This window comes from Myotis myotis, unplaced genomic scaffold (genome assembly GCF_014108235.1).
Source record: "Myotis myotis isolate mMyoMyo1 unplaced genomic scaffold, mMyoMyo1.p scaffold_m19_p_9, whole genome shotgun sequence".
NCBI lineage: Eukaryota > Metazoa > Chordata > Mammalia > Chiroptera > Vespertilionidae > Myotis > Myotis myotis.
The window spans coordinates 36874596-36887086 of record NW_023416401.1 but is presented as its reverse complement, the minus strand read 5'-3'; the positions used below and the strand labels follow the sequence as shown (position 1 = coordinate 36887086).

Genomic DNA, 12491 nt, shown 5'->3' with positions numbered 1-12491 from the left:
TGCGTTCTAAGAATTTTTTAAAAGATCCTCATTAAATCTATTAAGGATAGTTTACTACCAACTCAAATCAATGGATACAAAGGAGAGGAGGAAAGGGAGAGAGGAGAAGAGGGGTAGAGAAAGAGAGGGGAAAAGAGGGAGAGGAAGGAAAGGGGGAGAGAGGGGGAGGCAGGGAGGGAGAAGGGGAGGGAGAAAGAGAGGCAGGGAGGGAAGGGGAGGGAGAAGGATGGGGAGAGAGGGAGAAGGAGAAGGATGGGGAAGGGGGTTGGGGAAGAGGTTGGGGTAGGAGGGGGAGGGAATGTGTGTTGGTAAGGACAAGTTGTGCTCTCTTGCTTAAAGAAGCCAAGTATGCAGTAATTGCTTATAAAGGGTATAGGCTGATTTAATTCCCTTGAGACCATAATGAACTTCACCATGACTATTCAAGGTTTGAGATACAATGTCCCAAATCAAAATGGTAAACTTGCTTTCCAAGTTTAAAGGTCACATGTGTACCAACACACACATAATCTGAAGAAATACACCTTGATTACTTAGGCAGAACTCAAATGTATTCAAGTCAAGGTATAAACTATAACAGACACTAAATAAGAAAGCTCATTAAAGTTAGAGAAAAAGATGTGCCTTTCCTTATTAAAACAAAGCAAGTATGAAGGCCTTCTGCATTCTCTCTGACCCCTGAAATCTGGCATGGAGAAAAGATCCTTCTCCACTACTCCAGCTCCTTTCTGACGTACAACTAACCATGAAAAATGAATATTTCTGTTTGGGGCTATGCACCAGAGGCCTGAATACAATGAATAAAGTGGATATGACCCACTAGAACTCACATATTCCTCTTCAGTCTCCTCCACAAAGAAAGCTTCTCCATTGTCACCCAATTTCATATGAAGATCCACTGCATCACCATTGATTTCTATATCAATCTAAAAGGAGAAACAAAGTGCAATTTAGCATTAAGAGTCTTTCATTCAGGCTAAACTAAGGCTAAATTCTGGGTTCTCAAGTCAAACTTAGTAATGAAATTCCTAGAGACAGCCCCAGAGAAACAATGCTACCTGCCACATATCCCACCCCTAAAAAACCCCAAACAAACCTTGGGGGATAGTGTCGGAGGGGATGGTAATCAGGGATTGAAAGAAAATGTTTTATCATCTATTTTTATAACATATAAACATTTTAAATTATTTAATTCCCAAATATCATAGAATAGGGGGAACATCATCGTAAACAAACATCTGAGCACTGTCAGAGTTATAGCACAGGTATGTCTCCCTTTGCGCAGTTCAGATAAACACAAATTTCAGTTACCAATGTATGTTAACTGTGAGTAACTATAGAAAGTACAAATTTCACTGCCAGCTCTTCTGTCCACAAATCACTACATAAATAATAGATGCCCATCATGATCAATAACCTATCTTGTCACTTTTTCAAAGTCTGTTGGTGACTGGTCCTAGCACTGTTACTCGGTTCAGACAATAAAGCAGAGTTGTGTTGCCTCCTTGTCTCCAGTGATAAACTCATGTAACATTTTATAAAAACGAATAATTGAAAAAGGAAACTGACCAAGATCAAAGTGCAGTACAGAAAAAAAGAGTAATAGTATTAGAAGTAAAACTCAAATGAAATGTAAACAGTTATAGAGTGGCTCAGGTGATTGAGCGTTGCCCCGTACATCAAATGACTGCCAGTTCTATTCTTGATCAGGGCACATACCAGGGTTGCAGGTTTGATCCCCCAGTCAGGGGACATATGGAAGGCAATCTATTGCTGTTTCTCTCTCACATCGATGCTTCTTTCTCTCTTTCCTCTGTCTCCCTACCCTTACCTTCCTCTTTCTAAATATGTCTTTGGATGAAGATTTTTTTTAAAATGAAGAAGAAATAGCTGATGGTGGGAACAGTGGCCCTGCTGCCATTCAAGAGACTCAAATGTGCAGCCCAAGGAACTTGGTGAAGGTGAGCTTATCCACAAATAGAAGGAAAGTGGTTGTGACGAAAACGATGAAGATGGTCCTGAGGAAAGTGACATAGGCAAAAAATATTCAGGTTAAAGGAGCTCTCAAAGATACTTTATGACATTGAAAGTTCAAAGGCTGAAAAGTTAGAAGTTAACTTAAAATTACAGAGTATTAATTAGGAATAAACTTAAACAAGGAGATAAAGGACTTGTACTCAGAAAACTACAGGACGTTAAAAAAAGAGATAGATGAGGATATAAACAAGTGGCAGAATATACCATGTTCATGGATTGGTAGAATTAACATTATTAAAATGTCCATACTACCAAAAGCAAGCTATAGATTCAATGCAATCCCATTAAAATACCAATGGCACATTTCAAAGATTAAGAAACAAATATTCCAAAAATTTATATGGAACCAAAAAGACCCTGAATAGCCACAGCAATCTTCAGAAAGAACAACAAAGTTGGAGGGATCACAATACTAGATTATCAAGTTATACTATGAATCCACTGTAATTGCAACAGCCTGGTACTGGCACAAGAACAGGCATATAGATCAGTGGAACAGAACAGAGAACCCAGAAATCAACCCAAACCATTATGCTCAATTAATATTTGACAAAGGAGGCAAGAGCATACAATGAGTCAAGACAGTCTCTTCAATAAATGGTGTTGGGAAAATTGGATCATTACATGCAAAAAATGAAACTAGACCATCAACTTACACCATACACAAAAATAAACTCAAAATGGATAAAAGACAAATGTAAGTCGTGAAACCATAAAAATCCTAGAAGAAACCATGGGCAGCAAAATCTCAGACATCTCTCATAGCAATATGCTTGTGGCTACATCTTCTAGGGCAAGGGAAACTAAGGAGAAAATAAACAAATGGGACTACATCAAAATAAAAATCTTCTGCACAGTAGAGATACCATCAACAAAATGAAAAGGGAACCCACTGTATGGGAAAACATTTGACAATGATACATCTGATAAAGGGTTAATATCCAAAATATATAAGGAATGCATACAACTTAATAAAAGACAAACAATCCCATTTAAAAAATGGGCAAAGGACCTATATAGACACTTCTCAAAGTGGACATACAGAAGGCCAAGAGACATATGAAAAAATGCTCAAAGTCACTGATCATCAGAGAGATGTGAATTAAAATGACAATGAGGTATCGCCTCACACCTGTCAGAATGGCTACCATCAACAAATCAACAAATGACAAGTGCTGGCGAGGATGTGGAGAAAAGGGAACCCTAGTACACTGCTGGTGGGAATGCAGACTGGTGCAGCCATTATGAAAAACAGTATGGAGTTTCCTCAAAAAATTAAACATGGAACTGTCATTTAACCTAGTGATCCCACTTCTAAGACTATATCCTAAGAAACACCAATCAGAAAGAATGCATCACCTCTACATTCATAGCAGCCCAATTTACAATAGCTAAGGCTTAGAAATAGCTCAAGTGCCCATCAGTAGGTGAATGGATAAAAAAATGTGGTACATGTACACAATGGAATACTATGCAGCAATAAAAAAGAAAGATCTCTTACCCTTTGAGACAGCATGGAGGGTCCTGGAGAGCATTATGCTAAGCAAAATAAGCCAGTCAGAGAAAGACAAGTATCACATGATCTCACTCAGATGTGGAATCTAATGAACAAAATAAACTGTTGGACAAAATAGATCCAGAGACAGAAGCATGGAACAGACTGTCGAATCTCAGAGGGAAGTCAGAGGTGGATGGGTAGGAAGAGATCACTCAAAGAATTTGTATGCATATATGCATAACCCATGGACACAGACAATAGGGTGGTAAAGGCCTTGAGTGGGGATGGGAGCAGGCTGGGAGAGGTCAATGGGGGGAAAAGGGGACATATGCAATACTTTCAGCAATAAAGATTTTTAGAAAATAAAAATTAAAAAAAAAGAATTTTTCAAGTTATGACAAATATTTATAAAGGTTATGGAAGAATCCTAATTTTTCTCGTTGATTATAAAAAATTTCTTTGCAGTTTCAGCTTGTCCAGTCACTTTTATAGGTCTGTACTACCATGCAAAGTGAGGAGTGTTTATATATAATATGAACTGCTATTATATCACTTAAAAGTAATTTAGTTGTTTATCTCTAGGCTGTAATCAATTCTTTTAATCTGACAATTGTACAATAATAAATGAATACCAACTTTTAAAACTTTTATGAATAACCTTGTAAACTCTAGTTTTAGACTGTTAAAGGGATATAAAGGCAAACATATAGGGTGGGACAAAAGTATATTTACAGTTGTTCATATGAAAAATAACACAATAACAAATAATAATACATGAATAAACTGTTTTCTCCTACTAATAACTGCAAACCTATTTTTGCCCCACCCTATAGATAAAGACATGATATAAATATAAGTAGAATAGTCCATAATCTAAGGGTACTGAACTCTGCATGGTCCTCACTGGGAAATATCATCATCAAGAAACATCTGAGCACTTTCAGGTGTAGGAAGGGAAAGCTCTCTTTCCACTGGGGTTGCTGAGTTAATAAGAAGCAAGCCTGGAGGTACTGGTGGCCATCTTGTATTAGAATACACACAAAGGGAAGTGGAGCTGAGAGGTGGAGGGGAAGAGAGTTCTGATAATACCTTCAGAGACTCTAAATAGAGCCTGATTAATTCAAATGCCCTTGGACTTTAGTCATGCAAACCAGTAAATTCCCCTTTTGCTTAAGCTAGTGTGAGGTGGGTTTTTGTCATCCACAATGGAAACTGTCTTTCCTAATACACTGGGTTATTTAACTTTGATAAGTAATCAAATAATGTTTTGTGTTACAAAACAAAAATATATTTTAAAATATCAACTGCAGTTTTACCTTCTGAAATTAAACTCCTGAGTTATGAAACATACTGGGAGTACTGTGTTGGTATTCTATCAAACAAAAACATACCAATGGCAGTGGGAAAATTATTATTTTTTCTAACCAGAGACTTTTAAGGTGATTATGATTTCACCTTAAAGTTCAGCTCATAGCCCTAGCCAGTTTGGCTCAGTGGATAGAACATCGGCCTACGGACTGAAGGGTTCCAGGTTCGATTCCAGCCAGGGACACATGCCAGGGTTGTGGCTGGATCCACAGTAGGGGGCATGCAGGAGGCAGCCAATCAATGATTCTCTCTCATCTTTGATGTTTCTATCTTTCTTCCTCTCCCTTCCTCTCTCTGAAATCAATAAAAAGATATATATATATATATATATATATATATATATATATATATATATAATTTTAAAGGTCAGTTAATTGGTGGTGCCATAATTGAAAATTGAGTCTTAGTTTAAAATCAATAAATTGCTTTCCCTAATCCAAACTGACCTAAAATAAGACTAATAGTTAATCTAAAGTGCCAGGTAATCTCAAAGTGGACATCATTTTATTGTTACAGGAAAGCTGTGTTTTGGTCAAATAGCCCAATTTCCTCCCAAAAATATCTTTTGAGTTTCTGGGATATCAAGGCAGGAGTGGAAAAGAAGAAATTAACATATTTAACACAATGATTTGTGTAACTTTGTACAGAAACTGTATTACTCTCTTAGAGGCATACAGCATGCAGAAAAAGGTATCTTATTTGCCCATTCATCATTTGAGATGCACAAATGCTTATCTATTTATATAAAAACCCTGGGTGTAACACCCATCACAACCAAAGCTTGACCAACCAGAAGGAAGTCATCCCTGCAGGGGTTCCTTTAGCAATGGCTGCACCCTCCCCAAACTGTTTCCTGAGGCAGGAACCGGCCCTCGGAGTGTGGAGGCGTATCTTTATAAACTTTTAATACATTATAATAGAGGTTGTGGTGGTACTGTTTTACAAACAGCGTCTACAGGAATTGCTGTAAATTTACTTCTTGGTGGAAGAACCTTTCATTCCCAATATAAATTACCAATTCCATTAAATGAAACTTCAATTTCCAGACTTGATATAAACAGTGAAGTTGCTAAAACTATTAAAAAGGCCCAACTTCTCATTATTGATGAATGCACCATGGCATCCAGTCAGGCTATAAACACCATAGACAGATTACTAAGAGAAATTATGAATTTGAATGTTGTATTTGGTGGGAAAGTTCTCTTTCTTGGAGGGGATTTTCGATAATGTCTCAGTATTGTACCGCATGCTATGCGATCGGCCATAGTACAAATGAGTTTACTGTACTGTTTGGGGATGTTTCAGAAAGTTGTCTCTTACAACAAATATGAGATCAGAGGATTCTGCTTATAGTGAATGGTTAGTAAAACTTGGAGATGGCAAACTGGATAGCAGTTTTCATTTAGGAATAGATATTATTGAAATCCCCTGTGAAATGATTTGTAATGGATCTATTATTGAAGCCACCTTTGGAAATAGTATAGCTATAGATAATGTTAAAAATATATCTATAAACATGCAATTCTTTGTCCAAAAAATGAGCACGTTCAAAAATTAAATGAAGATTTTGAATATACTTGATGGAGATTTTCACACATATTTGAGTGATGATTCCATTGATTCAACAGATGATACAGAAAAGGAAAATTTTGCCATCGAATTTCTTAATATTACTCCTTCGGGAATGCCGTGTCATAAATTAAAATTGAAAGTGGGTGCAATCACCATGCTATTGAGAAATCTTAATAGTAAATGGGGTCTTTGTAATGGTACCAGATTTATTATCAAAAGATTACAACCTAACATTATCAAAGCTGAAGTATTAACAGGATCTGCAGAGGGAGAGGTTGTTCTGATTTCAAGAGCTGATTTGTCCTCATCTGACACTGGCCTCCCATTTAAATTAATTTGATGACAGTTTCCCGTGATGCCAGCCTTTGACATGACTATTAATAAATCACAAGGACAAACTCTAGACAGAGTAGGAATATTCCTACCTGAACCCGTTTTCACACATGGTCAGTTATATGTTGCTTTCTCTCAAGTTCGAAGAGCATGTGATGTTAAAGTTCTAAATACTTCATAACAAGGGAAATTAGTCAAGCACTTTGAAAGTGTTTTCACTCTTAATGCAGTGTACAGGGAGATATTAGAATAAGTTTAATCACTTTATTGGTCATTGTTTGCATCACTGTTGTTTTTATATCATGTTTTTGTTGTTTTTATGTCATGTCTGTTTTGTTATATTCTTTTGATACTATTTATTAATAAATTTATATATTATTTTCATATATATTTTACTAATCTTTCATCTCTCACACTGCTATTATAGAGAAAGGGCAAATAGCAATATTACAATATTTCCTCTAATTAATTCCCTTTTAATGTGCACGAATTTCGTGCACGGGGCCACTATTATATACATAAGTTCCACTTTGAAAGACCAGACTTATTCAATCTGATTAAAAAAAAAAAATCACAGCAAAAATAAACAATACCTTTGAAGCAGCTTTACAAATAGATTCTTGAGTAACTAATGGCAAGCTTCAGTGCATAAACAGATTACAACTGATTCTACCAAAGCAAATGCAATGTGAAAGTACTGCAGCTTAGTGGTACCAGAAAGAAAGAAAAATTCCAGTAAGGTTAATTGTGGCTAAACACTGTTTTGCAATGGAAAGTTTCAAAGTCACTAAACAAGTTGCAACTACTTTTGGTTTCCAAAGGGTGACTCTGAACAGAGGCCAGACCATACAAAACCTGCCTCCTGAAATGTGGCTTTCCAGTGGAATACTGATTTTCTTAATACCTAGAAAAATGAGATGTTTTTTTCAATCTACTTTGTGAAATCCATAAACCTTATTTTTCACTTTCAAAATAACCTAAATTTAATTAACATAAAGGGAAATTTCTATTTTAAAGAATAAGATCTGTTATGTGAAATAGTCCAAATCTGAAAATAGATGTTTTCAACTTATGCCAGTGGTCCTCTAACACATACATTGTACTTCTATTTCAGAAAACGGTGTGGATCTTTTATTGTGCTTTAAAATCCTGACAAAATCTCCCCACACTGTTTAGGTCCGTGGTCGGCAAACTGCAGCTCGCGAGCCACATGTGGCTCTTTGGCCCCTTGAGTGTGGCCACGAAGTTTCAATCGCACTGTCTGTGCACGCCTGCACGTTGTATTTTGTGGAAGAACCACACAAGGGGCCGCAGTTTGCCAACCACTGGTTTAGGTAGATACTGTGGGCCAAGAGTAGTATGTACCTGCAAAGTTTTATTATTAGCTCAATTTTCTGACTAGATTTACATCAGACGTACTAACAAACCTTACCTTCCTGTTGCTCCATTACCTGGAGGTAAGAGAATGTAAGAGTTAAAGAAAAGCCAACACAAATGTCTTTTTAAATGAATCTTCCCTAAAATAAATAGAAGTCAACCAGCCTATGGCCTGTGGGTTTACATTTCAGTTGGATTTGGAGACAAGTCCTGATATCAACAAAATTTAGATTACAAATAAGATTTTACAGCTTTGTCAAAACAAACAAAAAATTTTGGCATTAACTGTTTAAACAAATGTAACATTTTCTTGATTATGTCAGTCTATTCCATTCAGAATTGTTATGAAGGCATTACCCTAAACATTTTGAAATGCTATCTAAGGTAAAGGAACTTTTTCTAAATACACCTAACACACCCATTTATAACTCCAGTTTCTCTGTTTTGCTCTTCTGAGCTGCAGCATATAGGATTATCAAAATAATTTTCAGTCTAAATATTACAGGGAGATTTCCTTTGGAGAGACTTCCTGTAGTAGGGTTTTATGAATTTAGAAGCAACTTCAAAATGCAATTAAGGCTGACTTCTCATACCACTGTCTTTAACATCATACAAATTTAAAATAAAAGACCCAGAGAGCTCACAGTAATGATTTACTCATTGCTGTCATCTAACTTTTCACCCTCCTGGAGAACAGGCTGTGCCCTGCACTCACCACTTTCTCTTTGGATCTCAAGACTCCCAGCTTCCCAAACCGAACATGAAAAGGTGAACACTGATAGGTGCCATCCTGCTGCCGCACCACAATGACATCGATGCACCCAGACAAGGTGGCTTGGTTAATACCCTTGTAGAGCTCCTTCACAGTGACAATCACCTGCCCGGCCAGCTGCCCCACATAATTCATGGTTTGAGACTACAAAAGACAAGAAAAAAAAAAAGTTAGATGCAATTTTAACACGGTATTTGTGGATTTAATGACAATGACAAAGAAAAAAACTAAAGTGACTAAAATTGCATTACTCATTTGTACACCAGACTATGCACCATTAGTAACATTGATGATTTTGAACCCATCATTCTCATGCTACCACTGTTTCTATACATTTTCACACATAGACAATTCTACACGGTCCTCCTTTGTATCTGAGGTATGCACAAGTTCCTTTTCCTTTCCATCATCAAGGATGGTGCTAGATGCCATTAGATATTTTTCTGCAAAGTAAAGAACCTGCACAGAACCACCAAAGAACCCAGACCACCATCACTGCCCATCTGCCTAAGATGGCTATTGCATCCTCTCTGGCCATAGCAGACAAACAGGTTAAAAAAATGACCAAAGATCACCCCCAGGAGACCCTGCTGAAAGATAAATGAGAGCTGCGTTTTCTATGGGATATTATTAATGGAATATTATGGTTCAGACAGATGCTAGATTAAATAAACTCTAGTGAGCTAGACTGGGTCTAATCTAATTTACAACATTACTTCTAGGGAAAATCCCTTCATGCTACAGCGTAACTCACTGGAACATACATTCATGTTCCACAAAGTTCAAAACCAAAAACTGGGTTTAATCTTGTTCTTCGGCAGAAATTCACTGTTCAAACCAGGATCACAAGGCTGGAGGAATCCTCCAAAAAGGGTCAAAAAAGAAGGTGAGGGCACCTCACAAGTCTACAGGGCTGAGAGGAAATGCTTTCTGTCTCTGTGACCCACACCTGCTGTGGCTGCGGTTAGGGCTGGCTTTGTCTGACAACAAAATGGGGTACCCATGATATGATATGCTGTGAGGGCAAGTGGGGAAGTCTCCTGGCACCCCCCTCAACTTTGTATTAATGCTTGACTGATAGTGGCAATTATTAAAAATGTTTTTATTGATTTTTAGAGAGAGATGAAGTTGAGAGGGATAGAGAGAAACATCAATGAGAGAGAAATCATCACTCGGCTGCCTCCTGCATGCCCCTACAGGGGATTGAGCCTGAAACCCAGGCATGTGCCCTAATCAGGAATCGAATCAGTGACCTCTTGGTTCCTGGGTCGACGCTCAACAGCTAAGCCACACTGGCCAGGCTGATAGTGACAATTTTAAAATTAGTTTTGTTATAATTTAAAAAAACAACAACACATAGCTAATTAAATAAGCCTTTTCTTAAAAGAAACTGAAAATGGTAACTTTTATGCAACTTCATTCAGCCATAAACAAGTCTTATAAAGTAAATCTATAATAAGCTTACATCAGCATGGAATCAATAGAATCCATAATTAAGTGTAACTACACCTATTCAATATGATTTTAATTACCATGGTTGAAGGATATGCTGTTTGTTATAAAAGAAAGTCTATTGTGTAAATGCCAGTTGTTAAATGTAGAAAAATACAGTCTGTCGAATGACTAATTTTCTCTTAGCAGATATAAAACAATTCTGTTTATGTTATGAAGGCTGAGAAAACAAAAGTAAAGGGAGTCCTTATGCCTTAATAGTCACTATACCCTGGGAATGAGGAGCAAAACAGTGCTAGGGGAGAACCCAAAAAGGCTGGGGGAGGGGGGAGGGCTTCCTCATGGTTATGTCTGGAGGAAAAGCAGTTAGTCATTGTATACATGATACCTTAAACAGCTTCCTCTTTTAAGCAGAATCTAGCACCATAAAACTTTATTCCTACATGTCCAGCTCAGCACTAGCAATAATAAAACCCAGCGACGGCAAAGTCAGGTCTCTGACACCACCAACCTGTCCTGATCATAGTCTAGGAAAGCAGGACTCTGTGCGAGGGCAGAAAAGATAGATGGTTGGGTAAGCCAGTAAAATAAGCTTTTGAAATAAAACTAAGATTAAAAAATATAGCAAAGTAAACTATCATATTTTATAGTGAATGATGAGAAAAAGAAGTGGAAGAGAAGAGAACATTAACTCGAGAACAGAGAGTGACAGAGACCAAGGGAGAAGAATGCAGAAAGAGATAGATAAAAATTCAGAGGAAAAGCCAAGACGTTACATAATCAGAAAGCAAACCGACATAAAGATTCCCACACAGAAAGAACACCGTGGAACTGAAGAATGTTCATAGAACAGCATCCCTATCTTCCAGCTCACAAGCATGAAAAAAAACATTAAAATGCATTTATTGATTCTTAAAACTGGAAGAATTAATCCAACTCAGTCTTGCAACAAATACCAAAAAGGCTTCTAGCATTTTATTCTGAAATATGATAAAGTTAACAATCATCACAGTACTACCATTTTTGAAAGCCTACTATTCTTAAGCTTATTAATAAGCATTATCATCTCAGAACCACCTTGTAGGTAAATAGAATTTCTATTTTTAAAGATAATAAAATTGAGGCTTAGAAAGTTTTTAAGTATTATTATGGACTGAATGTTTACCCCCAACACCCAAATTCATAGGTTGAAGCTCTAACTCGGAGATGCAGTCTTTGGGAAGTCATTACGTTTACATGAGGTCATGAGGACATTGATTCCCCCATGATGGGACCAATGTCTTTACTAGAAGAAGACAGAGCATGCTCTCTCTCCTCCCACCATGTGAGGACACAGTGAGAGGGAGCTGTCTACATCCAGGATGAGGGCTGGCTAAGACAAGTATCTTCTTTAACATCCTATGTTACACTGCTTTTCAATTTAGCGATGCTTCCAGTCGACAGAGAGACACTCCTTTCACCAAGAAATTCACAACAGTATCAGACAGCCCTAGTTATTATGTCCACTAGAAATCACACTGAATTATGTACCACCCTCTTCTAAAGGACACTACTACACACCAAAGAGTTTATTGTACAACCACAACATGGTCTCACTTACTCTGGGCTAAGCATTATTATTCCTTAAAATATTGGAAATGACTATGTTTACTTCCACTTTAAACGCAGAATTATCTGTTTCTTTAAATGGGAGACCCAAAGCTAGACAAATGGCACAGACAGGCCTGGCAGGCACTTATAGATCACTATACTAAAAAATGAAAAGAAAAAAAAAATCAGTATGGGGTAATCAACTAAAAAACTATTAGAGGTCAAATGGCCCTTCATACATAAAATTCAATAGATCAAACAGCCCTTCATATATGCAATTCAATGGTACCCACTATCAGATTTTTCTTATCAAATAATTTAAACATACACTAGTGCCTGGAATAAATGGGTAGCTTTCCAGATTCAATTATTTACTGGAAGTTTAAAGATTTGCTTAGCAACTTTACCTGAGCATCAAAGACACTAAAGCAAATCATCACGATACATAGTAGAGATTTATAAATGGAAAGCATCAGTAAATAGGTTCAAATA

General features: G+C 37.1%; 1 protein-coding gene across 6 annotated transcripts in view; it reads right to left on the bottom strand.

Moving 5' to 3' along the window:
* The window catches only part of LPIN2 (lipin 2), a 93122-nt gene that overhangs the window by 37237 nt on the left and 43394 nt on the right, over window positions 1–12491 (bottom strand). For 5 of the 6 annotated variants that reach the window (XM_036323221.1, XM_036323217.1, XM_036323218.1 and 2 more), the window contains 2 exons: window positions 8901–9101; window positions 831–926 (listed from right to left, as the gene is read on the bottom strand). In XM_036323221.1, the coding sequence (XP_036179114.1) occupies window positions 831–926; window positions 8901–9092 (288 nt within the window). In that variant the 5' untranslated portion in view covers window positions 9093–9101. Of the gene's footprint in view, window positions 1–830; window positions 927–8240; window positions 8260–8900; window positions 9102–12491 lie in introns of those variants that run through there. The other variant, XM_036323222.1, reaches the window with a different exon arrangement.